This window comes from Rana temporaria, chromosome 1, assembly GCF_905171775.1.
Source record: "Rana temporaria chromosome 1, aRanTem1.1, whole genome shotgun sequence".
NCBI classification, from domain to species: Eukaryota; Metazoa; Chordata; class Amphibia; order Anura; family Ranidae; genus Rana; species Rana temporaria.
In genome coordinates, this window is record NC_053489.1 from 124426147 (window position 1) to 124447074 (window position 20928).

The 20928-nt window shown below is 44.0% G+C and overlaps 1 protein-coding gene across 1 annotated transcript in view; it reads left to right on the forward strand.

Moving 5' to 3' along the window:
- Window positions 1-20928, forward strand: part of FAM81B (family with sequence similarity 81 member B) — a 73722-nt gene that overhangs the window by 21660 nt on the left and 31134 nt on the right. Inside the window, exon 5 of the mRNA XM_040342296.1 lies at window positions 6955-7084. Coding sequence (XP_040198230.1) covers window positions 6955-7084 — 130 coding nt within the window. The remainder of the gene's footprint in view (window positions 1-6954; window positions 7085-20928) is intronic.

Sequence of the window (20928 nt, forward strand, 5' to 3'; positions counted from 1 at the left end):
TGTAGCAGAATACATGGGAGTGTAGGCCGTACAAGACAACTTAACTTCTAATGATTTGAATAAAAAACATAGACCAAAATAATTTAAATAACTTTATTGAATAAATAAATAAATAAATAAATCCTTTCATTTTTTTTATTTTTTTTTTATTTTGGTAGTAGAAATGGCCGCGGCACCGTTATTGGTATAAATAAATCTATATAATCATAAATATTCCATTTAATATTACTAAAATTCTAATAGTAACATTTTCAATATTATTTAAATTCTTAATATAACATTTTCCAAACTTTAATCATCTCTTAAGATCTCGCTCAGTCATAGAACTCGAGCGAATACCATAACTAATAAATACAAAGTCCCCCCTTAATTTCAAGGGTGACATACCACATAAGGTGCTGCGACAGGGAGGGAGGGAGGGGAAGCACACTATGCCGTACCAGGCCTTGACTGAAAAACCCTTCAGAGCGGTGGGCTTATATAGCCCCCCGCACGTGTACAAAGCCCGGGAAACATGTGATTTCAAACACATGTAGAAAGCCCGGGAAACACGTGAGTTTGAGACACCTGCTAAAGCCCGGGAAACACGTGACTCAGAAGCCTAATTTGCCCAGCAACATGACTCATCCTTTGAAAGTCACGTTTTTCCCGCCCAAGCTGCCAGCTACAGTACCTTCAGTTGCCATTTTTTTTTTTTTTTTTTTAAAACATGTTGTTCTGCCGGCCACAATCCCATGATGTGGGCACTAAATAATGCCCCCTTTCCATTCCTCCAGTAAAGCATGGAGATGGTAATATCCTGTTATGGGGGAGTTTCTCTGCAGCAGGGACTGGAGCACTTGTCAGGATAGAAGGAAAATTGATGTGGCAAAATACTGTCCAATTCTTGAGGAAAATCTGCTGCCCTCTGCCAGAAAGTTGTCAATAGGAAGAAGGTTTACCTTCCAACATGACAATGACCCAAAGCACACAGTCGTTGAAGGGGAAAAGGTCTTTGCAGGTAAACCCATTAAGAGGCATAGTAACCATATATACAAATAAGTACATATACCTATTGCATAGACACAATTCTGTATCATGACATGACATATATTCCATAAAAATGTAGAAAAATACAGTTTGCTCCGAGATACAAATAATAATTGTAAAATACAGCAATGCATGTAAGGGCAGCACTTCAAATGAACAGATGTTGATACCTGGCGAGATTGGATTAGAGCAGGGGTGTCAAACTCAATTTCATCGTAGGCCGCATCAGCATTATGATTGCCCTCAAAGGGGCAGGTTGTATCTGCATCCCCTCCCCCTTACATTAGATGTCAAGAGCCACTCCACCATCAGAAGTTGAGTCCCCCACTCTCCCTTACATCACAGTGCACCCCCCCCCCCTTTCCTTATGCTGCTGCTGGGGAGAAGCTGGATGCATTGCTTGAAAGCAGAAAGTAAGGGTCTGAAGGAGGACCAGAGGAGGGATGGAGCTCTCCTGCAGCTGCAGGAGAGATGCGAGGGCCACATGAAATGGCCTGGAGGGCCGGATTCGGGCCCGCGGGCCTTGTGTTTGACACCTGTGGATTAGAGGGATTAAGAAAAACTTACATACAGTATACACAAGTGCTGGCCTGTTGTAGCCAACGATCCCATACTTTATTGTATGTAGAAGGGCATCCTATGTGGATATACGTTTTTTGTAGGGCAAGGAGGCATTGACTTATGTGAGCCAGCCCTGAAACGTAGGTGGAGCAACCTGCATCCACCCCCTAGCTATCAGTTTCTTTGTGTTGTGAGGGCTTTCACGTAGGAATAAAATTCAGGAACTTGTCTGTTTCAGGGTGGGTGAAAATCCCAAGTATGCAATGTTTGGTGTTTGAAGAAAGTAGAGGCCCCCATAATACCATGAAGAATTTGCACCAGTTGTTGCCAGTATCCCCAAATAATTGGGCAAGTCCATAATAAATGAAAGAAGGTGCCAGGGGCCGTGGAACACATGGTGCACAGGACGCTACGGGTGGGTTGGAACCTGAACATGTGAACTTGTCTTTCAATTTTAAAATAAAATTATTAGTACTGTACATATGCAAAGGGTGCTTTTGACATCTCTAAAACAGAATCAAGTAGGAATATGTAGTAAAGTTGGCTAAAGTCCATTTGATATACTGTATGTAGTAGGCTTTGGATGTTTTTATAAATATAGTTTTACTTTAAATACAAAATCAATATTACATTTGAAACATTTTGAAAGGAGCTTGAATATCTAATGAGTAAAAATGCTGATCTGTTATTTCATAGTAAGCTAAATGATGGGGAAGACAGAAAATTGCTGACACACTGAATTGTCTTAATTTGATAAAGAGGGAATTTAATAAGCAGGCAAGCTGCTATTTATTAGTGTCATAAAGGACATTTGTTAACAAGTGCTGCCAGTACCTGAAGAAATGCCCATTATTGTAATTTCACAATTAAACCTAGGAAAAGACGTAGGGCCTAATGCTCTGAGTGACACACAGCCATTCCGGTATATTTAACGGATTTGTAGCTGTATAAAGGTCAAAATATGCATAATATCAAGACTGTTTATTTACATGTACAGTATTTCTCATTCATTTTTTATAATAAAATTAAAAAGTACAGGATAGGATTTGTCTTCTGTACCCGGAGGGATTCTTAAATTACATGCCGCTATTCTCATCTTCTGAGTGGTGTAGAGGAAACAAAAATGTTAAATAATTTGCAAGTGGCATAGATCTTCAGGTTATAGCCAGACAGTCTTATTATACAAAAAGGTTCTAATTCTTCAGTGCTAATTATTTAAGTGCAATAACCAACAACAACAACAACTAATAATTCATCTGGTCCTTGTTTGAAGTCAGCAGAGTTAATTTTGATTGGCTGCTATTGAAATCAGTGTGTCAGCTTAACAGGACAACAGCCCCCATAGTTCTTTCCTTTAACAATATACCCTGTACAGTATATTACAATGGAACTACTCTTGAAATGTTTAGAAGTGACACTAAATAATATTCTTATTCTTCAAAAATAATCCATACTCATCCGCTACTTAAAGTTATATTAAAGGTTCATTAAAAAAATGTTTTTAAATAACAAACATATGATACTTACCTCCACATTGCAGTTCGTTTTGCACAGAGTGTCCCCGATCCTCCTGTTCTGGGGTCCCTCGGCAGCTCTCGCGGCTCCTCCCCGCAATAGATAACCCCCTATGGGAAGTTTTATCCCGAGGTAGTTACCTTACGGGCGCGCTCCCGTGTGTCATACAATCGGCATCCATAGACACCGAGTGTATGACTCGGCCGCATCATTGGATTTGATGCTATCAATCTATCCAATGAAAAGCAGAGAAGCGATGGGAAAAGCGGCGCGGGATTGTGCCCACGGAAATTCGGGGTTTAGGTAAGTAAAACGGGGGATTGGGGGGGGGGGGGCGGACACAGCAAGGTGTTTTTTCACCTTAATGCATAGGATTCATTAACCACTTAAGGACCGCCTCCTGCACATATACATCGGCAGAATGGCACGGCTGGGCACATCCACGTACAGGTACGTCCTGTACTAGTACCCAGGCGTGGGTCGCGGGCACGCGCCCGTGGCGCGCTCCCGCGACCCGGTCCGAAGCTCCGTGACCCGGACTCGCAGACCCGATCGCCGCTGGAGTCCCACGATCGGTCCCCGAAGCTGAAGAACGGGGAGAGCCGTGTGTAAACACGGCTTCCCCGTTCTTCACTGTGGCGGCTGCATCGATCGTGTCATCCCTTTTATAAGGGGACACAATCGATGATGTCACACCTACAGCCACACCCCCCTACAGTTGTAAACACACTTTAGGTCACACATAACCCCATCAGCGCCCCCTGTGGTTAACTCCCAAACTGCAACTGTCATTTTCACAATAAACAAAATTGTCCGAAGTGTCCGCCATAATGTCGCAGTCACGAAAAAAATCGCTGATCGCCGCCATTAGTAGTAAAAAAAAAAAAAATGAATAAAAATGCAATAAAACTATCCCCTATTTTGTAAACGCTATAAATTTTGTGCAAACCAACCGATAAACGCTTATTGCGATTTTTTTAACCAAAAATAGGTAGAAGAATACATATCGACCTGAGGAAAACATTTTTTTTATATATATTTTTCGCGGATATTTATTATAGCAAAAAGTAGAAAATATTGCATTTTTTTCAAAATTGACGCTCTATTTTTGTTTATATCGCAAAAAAAATAAAAACCACAGAGGTGATCAAATACCACCAAAAGAAAGCTCTATTTGTGGGGGAAAAAAGGACGCCAATTTTGTTTGGGAGCCACGTCGCACGATCGCGCAATTGTCAGTTAAAGCGACGCAGTGCCGAATCGCAAAAAGGGGCCTGGTCTTTTACCTGCATTTTGGTCCGGGTCTTAAGTGGTTAAGGTGAAAAAAATGAGGGTTTACAACCCCTTTAAAGCCATAGTAAAGTCCAGAAGAAAAAAAAAACAGTCCCCCTATAATTTAATGACATAAGGTCCTAGTAAGCATTGCATACTAGGACATTATAAAAGACTTACCTTCAATGCTATCAGGGCTTCCATCATCACCTAGTCTTCCTTCCAGGTTCACAGGCTCCGGCCTTATGAATAACCGAGCCCCATTGATGTCAAACCCTTGCTTGTGCACAGGAGTCTCAGTCGCAGCATTGCGCTCTGGATTGATGGCACCACCAGTGTGCCCTAAAATCAGAGTGCAGTGCGCATTTGCCGGCTGCAAAACATGTGAATATCTACTAAACGATGCACATTTAAGAGATATATATTTTACCTACAGGTAAACTTTATTATAATTCACGTGGAATCAAACATTAAGGCTGGCTGGGGAGGAAGCAAGATCACTGATCACCTTGCTACCGGAGGGCCTTCTGCCATGCCATGCCCAAGAGGGTTAAGGCAGTGCTGGAAAATAATGGTGGCCACACAAATATTGAAACTTGGGCCCAATTTGGACATTTTCACTTAGGTGAAAACTCACTTATGTTGCCAGCTGTTTAGACATTAATGGCTGTGTGTTGCGTTATTTTGAGGGGACAGAAAATGTATACTGTTATACAAGCTGTACACTTACTACTTTACATTGTATTTATTTAGTGTTCTCACATGAAAAGATATAATAAAATATTTACAAAAATGTGAGGGGTGTACTCACTTTTGTGAGATACTTTATACATACAGTATGTGTGTGTTTGTCTATTAAATCCTAGCAAGTTTAAATGATACTTTTCTTTTCTTCTTTTCCTGCATTTATTGCGGGGCAGAGGATTCCTGCAGCAAGAATCATCGGATGCCTGTTGCTGGAACCACAGCTGGCTGCAACCAGTTTCAGTGGAAAGGCTGTACAAAACATTGACAGGCTGATAGGAGCTGTGGCTATCTACCGCTGTTCATTTCACATGTATCAGTTACCTATATCTGGGGACAGATTAGCTCTGAATTGCATCCATCTCTACTTAAAGCGGTCCTCCACCCTAAAGTGGAGTCCCGCTGATCGGAACCCTCCCCCCCTCCGGTGTCACATTTGACACCTTTCAGGGGGGAGGGGGGTGCAGACACCTGTCTAAAGACAGGTATTTGCACCCACTTCCGGCCACACGCTACGGGCGAAAGACGGGCATTCCGTCACATCCCGTCTGTCGCCCGTTGTGTGCTGGGAACACTCGGCTCCCAGCACACAGCGTGTGAGCCAATCGGCGGGCGCAGCGCGACTCGCGCATGCGCCGTAGGGAACCGGGCAGTGAAGCCGCAGCGCTTCACTTCCTGGTTCCCTCAGCGTGGATGGCGGGGGGAGCAGCAGAGTGACGAGCGATCGCTCGTGCTCTGCTGCGATCGGCGCTGGACTCCAGGACAGGTAAGTGTCCTAATATTAAAAGTCAGCAGCTGCAGTATTTGTAGCTGCTGACTTTTAATATTTTGTTCCCATGGCACATCCGCTTTAACTTCTTAATTAGCTGGATTCACATAGGGCGGCGTATGTTTCAGCCGGCGTCGTAATTACGCTACGCCGCTGTAAGTTAGAGAGGCAAATGCTGTATTCACAAAGCACTTGCACCCTAAGTTACGGCGGCGTAGCGTAAATGTGCCGGCCTAAGCGCGCCTAATTCAAATGAGGAACAGGGGGGGCGTGTTTTATGTTAATGAATCGTGACCCGACGTGATTGGCGTTTTTAACGAACGGCGCATGCGCTGTCTGTGGACATATCCCAGTGTGCATTGCTCCAAAGTACGCCGCAAGGACTTATTGGTTTCGACGTGAACGTAAATTACGTCCAGCCCCATTCACGGACGACTTACGCAAACGACGTAAAATTTTCAAAATTCGACACCGGAACGAAGTCCATACTTAACATTGGCTAGGCCAGCTTTTTGTTAGACTAACTTTACGCCTGAAAACACCTTACGTAAACGGCGTATCTTTACTGCGACGGGCAAGCGTACGTTCGTGAATAGGCGTATCTCGCTGATTTACGCTTTCTAGGCGTAAATCAGCGTTCACGCCCCTAGCGGCCGGCGGAACTAGACTGCCTGCGCCGTTGTGTCTTAGCTACATTTAAGTGTATCTCATTTTGAGAATACACTTAAATGTACGACAGCTTAGATTCAGAGTTACGACGGCATATCTACTGATACGCCGGCTTAACTCTTTCTGAATCTGGCTAAATGTGTGGATACATGTGAACAGCAGCAGATAGTCATGGCCCCTGTCAGCCTGCCATTGCTTTGTACAGCCTTCCCATACGCAGCTGTTCACATACACCTGTGATTCCAGCCACAGGGATCTGCTGTCCAGCCCTAGTGTCAGGTGTGTATAAGCCGTTATAATCATCTAATTAGAAAAGGAAATCATTGTAGTCACAACTTATATTCTTAATTAATGTTCAATAAAAAAATTATTCTTTTCGTGTTTTGTTTTTACAGGTGTGATGCCAGCATTGCAAAGTTATCCGGGGATCTTTTAGCAACAAAACAGGAAATGCAGGCCCAGGAGAAGGGGAATCGCAGTAACAGTGCCATTGTGGAGGCACATGTAAAAGAGCTGGACCTAAAGGTTAGGATGCAATATTTTCCCCACAGGAAATAGAAATGAGCTTGGCCTTCTATGGTGACATGATATATGAATATATATAAAATATTATGAATATAATATAATATATATGAATATCATAGCTGTTGGTACTCCATGTCTTGTGACTGCTATCGGTTCCAGACACACCAGGGTCCAGTGTAAGCTGACCACCTAACATTTTCCTACATAACTGCCCCAGTAGGCGTTACTCTTTCATTAAAACAACTCTATGAATATATTTTTTCTCCCATGCAATTGGGCTGCATGGCTTAAAGTGGATGTAAACCCCCCATACACCCAGTGAAGCGAACAGCCTCAGATGATACACAGGAATAAACCAAATCTCCCTACATAGGTTTTACATCCATATCTGCTGTCTTCACATTTATATACTGTTTAGAAAGTTGAGATCATGTTATGCCGCTTACACACGTTTGGAATTTTTTCATCGGATATTCCAACCGTGTGTGTGCCCCATCTGACAATTCCAACGGACTTAGAAAGAGAACATGTTCTCTTTTTTTTCGACGGAAATTCCGTTCGTCTGTATGGAATTCCGACCGAAAAAAAAACATGCATGCTCGGAAATAATTCGATGCTCGGAAGCATTGAACTTCATTTTTCTAGGCTCGTCATAGTGTTGTACGTCACTGCATTTTTGACGGACGGAATTTGGTGTGTCTGTGTGTATGCAAGACAGCTTGAGCGGAATTCCGTCGGAAAATCCCATCAGAGTTTATTCCGACGGAAAAAACGATCGTGTGTGTACGGGGCATTAGGAGATTTTCTCTTCCTGTTTAACACAGAGTGTGATGTCTGGGCATACAGACAAGATAACTAACATTGGTGATTGAAGGAAAGGCACACACGCCCTCTCATCATAGGCTAAGGCCCCATACACACGATAGAATCCATCTGCTGAAAAATCCCAGCGAATGGGACTTTCAGCGGATAGATCCTATGGTGTGTACACTCCAGCGGATCTGTTTCCGCGGATATTTATCCCCTGGGATGGATTTCCAGCGGATAAATATTTGATGACATGCTATCAAATCTATCTGCTGGAATCCATCCCAACGGATGGATCCGCTGGTCTGTACAGACTCACCGGATCCATCCGTCCGAAGGGATCCCCCGCATGCGTCGTAATGATTCGACGCATGCGTGGAATTCCTTATATGACAGCGTCGCGCACGTCGCCGCGTCATAATCGCGGCGACGGCGCGACACGTCATCAGAGGATTTCGGCGCGGATTTCGATTTGATGGTGAGTACACTCCATCGCATGGAAATCCGCGCAAATCCTCGAGAGGATTTATCCGCAGATACGGTCCGCTGGACCGTATCCGCGGATAAATCCTCTCGTGTGTATGGGGCCAGAGACGCTCAGAGGTGTTTTGTAATAGGGCCAGCTGTTAATCTATTTTAGCAACCTCCTTGGACAGAAATTTCAGGCTGCTTTTATCTAAAGTGTCCGATAATTTGTCAGGAGTTATCAGGCTGATAACAGAGGAATGGTTTAGGGGAGGGCTCTTTGAGGAAAGATAACAAAATACTGCAGATATACGTGCCCAGCTTAAATTTCATGAATCGGGTTTACATCCACTTTAACTGCTTGTTTTGTCACACCGGAAAGGCTATACTTACCTGATCCTTAAATCCTCCAGAAAACAGCTCCCCGTGTGTAGCAGTAGACTGTTCCTGCCATCCTCACGTCCACAGCCAGAGAACATCAGGAACAGTCCATTCACAAGACCACTAGCGCGTGTGTGTGTGTGTGTGGGGGGTGTTTTTGGGGGACAGGAGTGGCAGGGACCAGTCTTTCACTCAGAGGATAGGCAGATTAGGTAAGTATATCTCTGCTCTCCTCACCCCTAGACAAAAATCAGCAGTTAACCCACGGAGTGTGGGCACAGCCCCACTGTACGGGGAAAAAAAAGTTTCCTTGAATTATTTTCTATATTAATGTTTCTCTATCAGAATACAAAACTCTGACCATTTTTATGAGCCAGCACACTGTCAGTGAATCATGTTTCAGACCCTCAGAGGTCATGCAGGAGTTTTCTGCAGTAATTTAAAGGGTCACCCAAAAGTGGTTCAAACACAGAAATATCATCACAAGGGCTCATCTACGCTTGCGGCGGCCCGTGAAATGTGACCCGCGACTCGCAGGCACCCCTTTGTTCATTGCGATAGCCTAAACGCTATTTTGTCTTTAACGGAAATTCTGTTATCAAATGTCCCTACATTGAAGAGACACATAGACAGGGCTCGGGACCCGGTGCGCGTGCCCGGCGGCCGCGATGTCTGCCGGGCACCCGTGATTGCCCTCAATCACGGCAGAACCATGAATCTGTGTGTGTAAACACACAGATCCATGTCCTGTCAGCGGTGAGGAGACATATTTGTGTTCTCAGTACAGAGGAACACACATCGGTCCCCTCCCCTTGTGAGTCCCCTCCCTCTTACAGTTAGAGCACACTTAAGGGAACCTATTTAACCCCTTCAGTGCCCCCTAGTGTTAACCCCTTCCCTGCCAGTCACATTTACACAGTAATCGATGCAGTTTTATAGCACTAATTGCTGTGTAAATGTGAATGGTCCCAAAAATGTGTCAAAAGTGTCCGATATGTCCGCCGCAATATCACGGTCACAATAAAAATCGCAGATCGCCGCCATTACTAGTAAAAAAAAAAATAATGCCATAATTCTATTCCCTATTTTGTAGACGCTAGAACTTTTCAAATACGCTTATTGTGATTTTTTTACCAAAAATAAGTAGAAGAATACGTATCGGTCTAAACTGAGGAAAACATTTTTTTTTTAAATTATATTTATTAAATCAAAAAGTAAAAGATATTGTGTTTTTTTCAAAATTGTCGCTCTTCTTTTGTTTATAGCACAAAAAAATAAAAACCGCAGAGGTGATCAAATACCACCAAAAGAAAGCTCTATTTGTGGGGAAAAATGGGCGTCAATTTTGTTTGGGAGCGACGTCGCACGACCGCGCAATTGTCATTCAAAGTGTGACAGCGCTGAAAACTAAAAATTGGTCTGGGCAGGAAGGGGGTGAAAATGCCCTGTATGGAAGTGGTTAAAGGTTTGCATTACACACAGAGTGCAGAGCTGTCACTTGTATACACAGAAACCAGACTTCTGTATTTACAAGTGATTGTGGTGAGCAGCCCCCCCCCCCAATGGCCTGAGCTTGAGATGGTGGAACTGAGTAACACCAAGCAGGGCCGCCATCAGGGGGGTACAGGCATTACACCTGTAAGGGGCCCGGAGGTCCCCAGGGGCCCGGATGGCAACCCACTTTAAAAAAAAAAAAAAAAAACTTTTTTTTTTTTTTTTTTTTTTTTTTAGGGGCCAATTTTTTTTTTAGAGGTCCGGAGGTCCCCAGGGGCCTGGAGGCCCCGGATGGCAACCCCCCTTTTTTTTATTTATTTTTTATAAAAAAAATATTTTATTTATATATTTTTATTTTATTTTTTAATAAAGGGCCATTTTTTTTTAAGAGGTCCGGAGGTCCCCATATATATATATAATATTATTATTATTATTATTATTATTAAAGGGCCCAGAGGTCCCCAGGGCCCCGGGTGGCAACCCCCCTTTTTTTATAAAAAAAATATATATTTTTATATATATATATATATATATATATATATATATATATATATATATATATATATATTTTTTTTTTTTTGTCTTTATATATTTTTTTATAGGGCCCCGGATGGCAAACCCCTTTTTTTATAAAAAAATTATATATTTTTTATATATATATTTTTTTGTCTTTATATATTTTTTTTATATATATATATATATATATATATATATTATTAAAGGGCTCAGAGGCTTTATGTTTATTTTTTTATTTTTGTTTATATATATATATATATATATTTTTTTTTATTAAAGGGCCCTGAGGTCCCCAGATGGCAACCCCCCTTTTTTTTCATAAATGTTTATTTTAATTTTTTTATATATATATATATATATATATATATATATATATATATATATATATATATATATATATATATATATATATATTATTATTAAAGGGCCCAGAGGTTTCTTTTTTTAATTTTTATTAAAGGGCCCAGAGGTCCCGGATGGCAACCCCCCTTTTTTGTAATTTCTTTATATTTATTTATATATATATATATATATATATATATATATATATATATATATATATATATACACATACACACACACACACAAACATTTATATATATTATTAAAGGGCCCAGAGGTCCCCAGATGGCAACCCCCTTTTTTAAAAAAATATATATATTTTTTATATATCTTTATTATTTTTATTAAAGGGCCCAGAGGTCCCCAGATGGCTACCCCCTTTTTTTTATATATTTTTTTCTTTATTTCTTCTTTTTTGTGTAAAGGGCCCCCCCGCTTCTCAATTCGCGGCAGCCCCCCCGCTTCTCAATTTCAGGCGGCAGAACCCCCCCCCCCCCGGTTCTCTGCTCCAGGGGGCCCATGCCTGAAGCTGTGTAAGGGGCCCCATAATTCCTGATGGCGGCCCTGACACCAAGTTCCCCCTGAAAAAAAGCCCTGCACATAGACCACAAAAATAGGTTTCAGACTAAATGTGGCACATATTCATTAAAGACGCCCAGACTTGAAGGGGTTAATGCAGTGCTGGCATATACATTGGCACAGCTATACAGACCCTGAAAGATTGTTCAGCCAGTTCGGTGTTCCAGTAAATTAGCCTTTTAGCGCCTATGCTCCAGGAATGGGGAATAAAGATGAGGATAGTGCTATGCTGTATTATCAGGCTCTCCCAGCATATGCTGCCTGTTGTGACACTTCCCACAGACAGTGAGGGGGCTGAAGTTGGCATCATTTCTCCAAATGAGGAATGTCTTAAAGCTCCCATATTTCTTTTACGATTAGCAGATTTATCTGTTACATAGCAGAACCTATGTGAGTCACTCCAAGGTGATTAGCGTATCATTCACCTCAGCCTGAATGATTTGCTTGTGGTATCTGGCTGTGTGCAAGCTGTAATGGATCACGTGACTGGATTCATGCAGTACCTAAGATTAGACAAGGTGGGAAAATATTTCCTATAAATGGGTTAAATTCTATTATTTAATTATTCAGTTTTTTCCCCTGGTAAGCAAATTTTACCACTTAAGCCCCGGGCCTGTTTTTCAGATTCGGTGTTTACGAGACTAAAACATTTTTTTTTGCTAGAAAATTACTTAAAACCCCCAAACATTATATATATTTTTTTCTAACACACTAGAGAATAAAATGGCAGTCATTGCAATACTTTTTGTCACACCGTATTTGCGCAGCGGTCTTACAAGCGCACTTTTTTTTAAAAAAAATTCACTTTTTTAAATTAAAAAATAAGACAACAATAAATTTGGCCCAATTTTTTTATATATTGTGAAAGATAATGTTACGCCGAGTAAAATGATACCCAACATGTCACGCTTAAAAATTGCGCCCGCTCGTGGCATGGCGTCAAACTTTTACCCTTAAAAATCTTGATAGGCGACGTTTAAAAAATTCTACAGGTTGCATTTTTTGAGTTACAGAGTAGGCCTAAGTCTAAAATTATTGCTCTCGCTCTAACGATCGCGGCAATACCTCACTTGTGTGGTTTGAACACAGTTTTCATATGCGGGCGCTACTCGCGTATACGTTCGCTTCTACGCGCGAGCTCGTCGGGACAGGGTGCTTTAAAAAAAATGTTTTCGTATTTATTTTTATTTATTTTACAATTTTTAACACTGAAATAAAAAAATTAAAAAATTATCACTTTTATTCCTATTACAAGGAATGTAAACATCCCTTGCAATAGAAAAAAGGATGACAGGTCCTCTTAAATATGAGATCTGGGGTCAAAAAGACCTCAGATCTCATATTTAGGCTTAAATGCAAAAAAAAAATAAAAAATTTGAAACTGTAATTTTTTCAAATGACAAAATAAAATAAAATGTTGCTTTAAGACGCTGGGCGGGACTGACGTTTTGATGTCACTTCCGCCCAGCAGAGCTATGGGGACGGGTGAAGGAGATTTTTCCTTCACTCGCAACCCAGCACAGCTGCCGAACGGTCCCGATCTCCTCCGCCGCTACCGACGGCTACGGTAAGCGGCGGAGGGCGCGGGAGAGCGGCGGGAGGGGGTGGCCCTCTCCCGCCACCGATAACGGCGATCTCGCGGCAAATCCGCCGCGGAGACCGCCGTTATCGCTGACAGGACCGCCCACTGAAGAGATGAATATCTCGGTTGTGGCAGCAGCTGCTGCCGTTACCAAGATATTCATCTTCAAAGTGATGACGTATAACGACGGTGGGCGTGATATTAAACCCAAAAGCAAAGCAAAAAAATGTTTTCATTTCCATTGACTTCTATGGGGAAACTTGCTTTGATATGCGAGTACTTTAGATTACAAGCATTTTCCTGGAACGGATTATGCTCGTAATCCGAGGCTCCACTGCATTCATTTAGGTAGAACTGAACAATAAAGCTACCCTGGGCCCCCCTGTTTAGCTGATGGGGCCTGGGCCCAGTACAACAGGACTGGTTCTTCTGCCTTATCAGCGACCCTGGCCTGCCATTGGGATGAATTAGAAATGACAATTACAAGCGAGATCTTCTCGTCGGGTCTCCAAAAACTTTTTCCCATAAAGGGTATTTGGCTGTCTATGACCACACTACAGCAGGTAACATCTTGATAAACTTTTGTTGATACATTTTATATGGAAAAAGCTTGTTTTGATTTTTTTCTTCTTGATACTGTTATTGACAAAGTGAAATCAATATACATGTATAATATTCATGGTTCTTAAAGTGGATGTAACCTCCCCCCCCCTTTTTTTTTATTTTTTATGTCACAATGTAGAGAATACGATTTCCTATCATCTGTGCCCAGTCTTGCCACACAGAGTTAATCCGGCTCTGAGCAATCCTCTTTTTATTGTTCAGTGAAATAAAACAGACTTCCAGATAAAGACCAAAGTCCTTGCTTGAGTGACAGGTTATTTACATATTCCGTGCACTAGCTTGCAGACAAACACAGCTTCTGTAAAGTGCACAATTCACATCCCCCTCCCCTCTCCTCCTCTCCCCTCCCATCCAGCTCTCCCAGGATTGGCTGTCTTTCCTGTGTTTTGATTAAATGTTTTCAAAATATGGGGTGATCCACAGTTCAGTGTAAACAGCCATCAGAATATACATAGACAAGAAGCTGTGCTTGTCTGCAAGCTAGTGCACGAGATATGTAAATAACCTGTCACTCAAGCAAGGACTTTGGTCTTTATCTGGAAGTCTGTTTTATTTCACTGAACAATAAAAAGAGGATTGCTCAGCGCTGGATTACCTCTGTGTGGAAAGACTGGGCACAGATGATAGGAAATAGTATTCTCTACATTGTGACATAAAAAAAAACCAAATTGGGTTTACATCCACTTTAAGAGCTCTAAATTCCAAAAAACAGAGAGCGTACCCAAACAAAAAAGATATAATCAATTCAATCATTACATAAAATCACAATGGAAACCTTGTAATGAACCATATGATAACAGATGGCTTATACTAGGCAGATGTAGCTGCATATATATTTTAGATTGTGCTTGTAGTAAATGTGTCATTAAATTAAGAGCTTTTTTATTGACGTGTGATAGAAACTTCAAAGAATTAAGGGCTAGCTGATTTTTTAAGCTGTACGTGTCGTGAGCCATTCGGGGCTATAAATGTAGACATTCTCAGGAACGGACATCTGCACATTTTCAGACACCTAAACTGTATAATTGCTGCCAAGGCGAAACAGCTAACAGGATGGAAATATGTCAAAATCCCATCGTGCTGTCAGCCAGAATGTGTCAAACAAACTAGATCTCCTACAGTCAGAGTTTTACTAGACAGAATGGCAATCACACAAGAGGGAGTATAAAATCACCCGTTTCCACTTCCATCTACTCCAGACATGCAAAGAGAAGAGGCTAAGGACAGTTGCTGAGGCTGTCTTCCTACTGAAAGAACGAGGAGTGGACTATCCCGGTACCGATGAGCACAGAAAAACTTTGAATAAAAATGCATTTATCACATATTAAAACAAACATATGATTACAAACAAGGGGTGGGCAGAAGGGTCGGATCAATTTATTGTAGGAAAAGGGGTGCAGATCTGGCAGTGTGCTGTTAAAATTTATGGGCAACAAGTGATTGTGACTACCTCCAGCCACCCCTACAACACTGCAGAGCTGCGCCTGCTTGCAAAAATGTGCCGAGTGCACTCCTGCACCCCGGTAGAAGCAAAGGACCCGGTGATCTGCCGATATGGTTCCGGCTAACGAGAAAGTTCCTTTAAGGACTGCGCAGGCGCAAACTTGCTGATGGAAATCTACGAACCTCGGCCGGCATCCAGGGCGACGTGGATTTTGAGGAAAGTGGCCAGTCGGCCTCACGTCCTCGCTTCGCTTGGATGGCTCGCTCCGCTCGCTCGGCCTCCTGGCTCTTTTTTTAACATCCTACAATCCACTGGGATGTTAAAGAATGAGCCTGGATGCCGGGCGAGGTTCGGAGATTTCCGTTGGCAAGTTTGCGCCTGCGCAGTCCTTGAAGGATCTTTCTCGTTAGGGGAACCTTAAGGACAAGTCACCGGCATTCCCTTCCCTGTCAGGCAGAGCTGCGGAGTAATCCCCCCCAACAAGCGTTTTCGAGTCTCGGCGAGGCGTGATGTCACGTCACCGAGAGGCCGACGGGGAGAAGAGAGCTGCCGGGCGAGAGGAGGAACCAACCAGGCAATCAATAACAAAGTAAACAGATGGGCATCTATGAATGAATGAATCGGCTAACTCTATTGTTGGTGGTGCTCCCCCCAGTCCTGACCTGGAGCCTGGCAATCACCCGCTATGCGACATTGGATTGCTGCCTCACTGGTCCGGGGCTTAACAATTACCTCGTCAGCAAATGCGTTTAAGAGCATTCTAATTAGTCAGCGCCGTCACATGGGCGGCGCAGACCAATCAGAACCCGTGTAGCCCGTCCTGTCACTGCGAGCGAAGAGGAGAGAAAGCCACGGGATTTCAAATCCCCACAAGATTTCAGACCCCCACAAGTCATGTTATGTGCTTCCCTGCAGTTGGCCGGAAGGCTGACATTTCCGCACATGAATATTTGTTTAGGTCTTTCTAGTAGCACAGCAAACAAATCAGCCGGTGCCCATATTCCTTACCTAATAGGCAGACTATAATTTTCAAGCTCAATGTGATACAGTAATGTGTCATTCCCCAGAGGCCATTTGGGGGATAATTGAATTTCCTAAAAATACGGTGATTATCAAACATTAAGAGAATGCCAAAAATACATCCTTACAGTTATTCTCTAGAATCTAGATGAACAAGCTTCACAGTTTAAAAGTGAATCACGGCTTGAGCCAAATGGTGTGTTCTGCTTAATTAAAGCAGAACTTATAGTGCCTTGAATAAGTATTCATACCCCTTGAAATTTTCCACATTTTGTCATGTTACAACCAAAAATATAAATGTATTTTATTGGGATTGTATGTACTAGATCAACACAAAGTGGCACATAATTGTGAAGTGGAAGGAAAATGATAAATTGTTTTCAATTTCTTTTTACAAATAAATATGTGAAAAGTGTGGTGTGCATTTGTATTCAGCCCCCCTGAGTCAATACTTTTCAGAACCACCTTTCACTGCAATTACAGCTGCAAGTCATTTTGGGGATGTCTCTACCAGATTTGCACACCTAGAGAGTGAAATATTTGCCCATTCTTCTTTGCAAAATAGCTCAAGCTCTGTCAGACTGGATGGAGAGCGTCTGTGAACAGCAATTTCCAAGTTTTGTCACAGATTCTCAATTGGATTTAGGCCTGGACTTTGACTGGGCAATTCTAACACATGAATATACTTTGATCTAAACCATTCAATTGTAGCTCTGGCTGTATGTTTAGGGTTGTTGTCCTGCTGGAAGGGGAACCTCCACCCCAGTCTCATGTCTTTTGTAGTCTCTAACAGATTTTCTTCTAAGATTGTCCTGTACTTGGCTCCATCCATCTTTACATTAACTCTGACCAGCTTTCCTGTCCCTGCTGAAGAAAATCATCCCCATAACATGATGCTGCCACCACCATGTTTCACAGTGGGGATGGTGTGTTCAGGGTGATGTGCAGTGTTAGTTTTCTGCCACACATACCATTTTGCTTTTAGGCCAAAAAGTTAGATTTTGGTCTCAAATGTTGATCTTATCTGACCAGAGCACCTTTTTCCACATGTTTGCTGTGTCCCCCACATGGCTTCTCACAAACTGAAAACGGGACTTATGGCTTTCTTTCTTTCAACAATGGCATTCTTCTTGCCACTCTTCCATAAAGGTCAGATTTGTGGAGTGCATGACTAATAGTTGTCCTGTGGACAGATTCTCCCACATGTGCTGTGGTTCTCTGCAGCTCCTCCAGAGTTACCATGGGCCTCTTGGTTACTTATCTGATTAATGCTTGCCTTGCCCAGCCTGTCAGTTTAGGTGGACATGTCTTGGTAGGGTTGCAGTTGTGCCATACTCTTTCCATTTTCAGATGATGGATTGAACAGTGCTGTCAGGGTACTAGCTCCATCTCTGACAGATTCCCGCACATGCCCAGTAGAATAACATTTCGGCGCATGCCTGTGCGTGGTTTGCGCGCACCCATGCGCGGTACGGCAGCGCGCCGTGTGCGTGGAAGCGCGCACGTGCACGTATGCGGCAACCCTGGGGCCAATCAGAGGCCGGACATTCCTATTTAAACCAGCAGCCTTCCCTGAACAGGTTGCTGGTTTGTCTTCAGCTCCTATGTGTTTACCTGTTGCCGTACCTGCCTGTTTTGACCCGGAATTCCTGACGACTCTCCTCTCACCTGGAACCTCTGACCCTTTGGCTAACGTTACCTGGATTGCTGTTATCTCCTGCCCCTTGACCTTGGCTTGCTCTCATGGACTCCCTCTGAACTCTCCTGCCCTTGACCCTCGGCTTGTGACTCGGATTTGCCCTCATCTCCTGTGGACCCTACCAGACTCATCTACCAGTTCCTGCCTGACCAACGCTTGTCTCCAGTCTTCTGCACCTGCCCTGCTTCTGTCAGCTGCACCAAGTCTTCCTGCCAGCTCCCGGCGCCGGTGCCTCCTTGTGCCGTCCCTCCTCTGTCCCAACTCCAGGGAGTGGTCTGCACAGGGTCGCAAAGGTGAGCCGCCCTCAGCATCTCGGTCTCGGTGAGTACAGGTTCTGACAGTACAAACCAGCCAGATGTCTGAGACAGACAGGGCGCGCTCACCCTTTGAGATGCTGTGCCAACAGGTCTCCGCCTTAACAGAGGCAGTCCAGAAGCTTCAGGAAGGCTACCTCCAGGTTGATGGCCGCCTCCAACAACTGGCCGGTTCCCCAGGTCCATCCACTGCGGCCCTAGCCTCTTCACCCGGACCTTCTGCTGCCCAAGCTCCTGCAAGCCCTGCCATGATGGGGAGTAATCCCGAACCCCGGGTCTCCATGCCCGAGCGATTCTCAGGCGACCGCCGGAAATATCGGGCTTTCAAGAATGCCTGTTCCCTTTACCTGGCCTTGCAACCTAGAACTTTTGCGACCGAAGCTGTTAAGGTTGGATTCGTAATCTCTCTCCTTTCTGAGGAGCCTCAAGCATGGGCACACTCCTTAATGGAACAACGCAGTCCAATACTTGACTCTATGGACACCTTCTTCACCCACATGGGGAAATTATACGACGACCCCCTACGTGCAGCCACCGCAGAGGGTACTCTGCATAGCTTAAATCAAGGGAGACGGCCGGTGGAAGACTACACCGCCGAATTTAGAAAGTGGTCTGCTGACACAGGCTGGAATGAGTTGGCCCTCAGGTACCAATACCGCCAGGGCCTCTCTGAGAACCTAAAGGATGAGCTTGCAAGGTCGGCACCCCCTGCCTCTCTGGAGGATTTAATCCAAACCGCCACTCAGCTGGATAGGCGCCTTCGAGAACGTCGTTCGGAGAGGTTCCAGTCCAACCGGCCTAACTGGGTTCCACCAAGATATGCTCCAGTACCTCCGCCTCACCCAGCTCCACCAAACACCTCATTACCCGACCCAGAGCCGATGCAGCTTGGTATAGTACGGGCCCCTCTGACTCCAGAAGAAAGACTCCGGAGGCGTCAATCTAACCTCTGTCTGTACTGCGGAGCCGCCGGACACTTTTTGCGCACTTGCCCAGTAAGGCCTTGTAAGTCGAAACCTCCATCTGCTATCAATTTCCCTGTTACCAGTTTGCCTCAGACTTATGTTATCCTCTTTCTTTCCCTACAGCTCCCGGAAGGGGCAACACGTCTGCCGGCGATAGTTGATTCCGGGGCCTGCAGCTGCTTCTTGGACTCATCCTTGGCCCAAAAGCTGCGTATCCCCTGCCGTACCAAGGATTTTCAGCTGCAAGTTCATCTGGCTGATGGCTCTCTTCCCCGTTCCGGATTGATTACCCAGGAAACCCTTCCTCTTTGTGCCATCTCAGATTCTGGGCACCGGGAGTTCCTCTGTTTGGACTTGATCCCGTCCCCCATGTTCCCTATCATTCTGGGTCTCCCTTGGCTACAAGTTCATCTGCCCTGCATTGATTGGCTCAAGAAAGAAGTCAGCTTCCCTTCCACCTACTGTTCCCAGCACTGTCTCGCACCCGCTCCAGTCGCCTGCTCCACGCTAGCTACTCCACCTGAAGACCTACAGCATGTTCCTCCAGCCTACCTAGACTTCAAGGATGTCTTTGACAAAAAACAAGCCGATTGTCTCCCACCACATCGGTCATATGACTGCCCCATTGACCTCTTGCCCGGATCTGAAATTCCCTTTGGGCGCATATTCCCCTTGTCAGAGACTGAGTTGAAGACCCTCAAGGTCTATATTGAAGAAAATTTAAGTAAGAAGTTCATCCGTCCCTCCTCCTCGCCAGCGGGGGCGGGGATCTTCTTTGTCGAGAAAAAAGATGGATCGCTTAGACCCTGCATTGATTATAGGGAGTTAAACAAAATTACCATCAAGAACCGGTACCCGCTGCCTCTAATCCCCGAGCTCTTTCAAAGGTTCCGATCAGCTCAGGTTTTTTCTAAATTGAACCTCCGGGGTGCCTACAATTTGGTCCGAATAAGGGCAGGAGATGAGTGGAAGACTGCGTTCAGGTCCAGATTCGGGCACTTCGAGTATCTGGTCATGCCCTTTGGGCTCTGTAATGCGCCCGCCACCTTCCAGCATCTAGTCAATGACATTTTTCGACAATTTTTAGATGACTTCCTCGTAGTCTACTTGGACGATATTCTCATCTTTTCAGCCACAAAAGAATTACATCGGCAACATGTCAGGCAGGTTCTCACCATCTTGAGACAACACCGGCTTTATCTCAAATCAGAAAAATGCGAGGTCGAAAAGATATCAGTGCAATTTTTAGGATTTATCATTTCTGTGCATGGGGTAGCCATGGATCCCCAGAAAATCAGTGCTATTCAGGAGTGGGCACCTCCAACAGACAAAAAGGGCGTTCAGCGCTTCATTGGCTTCGCCAATTTTTATAGACGATTCATCATCGGTTTTTCATCAATTGTTTCTCCCATCACCAAGTTGACCCGCCAGGGGCACCGCTTCCAGTGGCCACAAGAGGCTCAGGAGGCCTTTATCAAACTCAAAACGGCCTTTACCTCGGCACCTGTACTTTGTCATCCGGATTCTACGTTACCTTTTGTTCTAGAAGTGGACGCCTCGGAATCTGCTACAGGCGCTATTCTTTCCCAGAGACAGGGACCGAAGTCGCTTC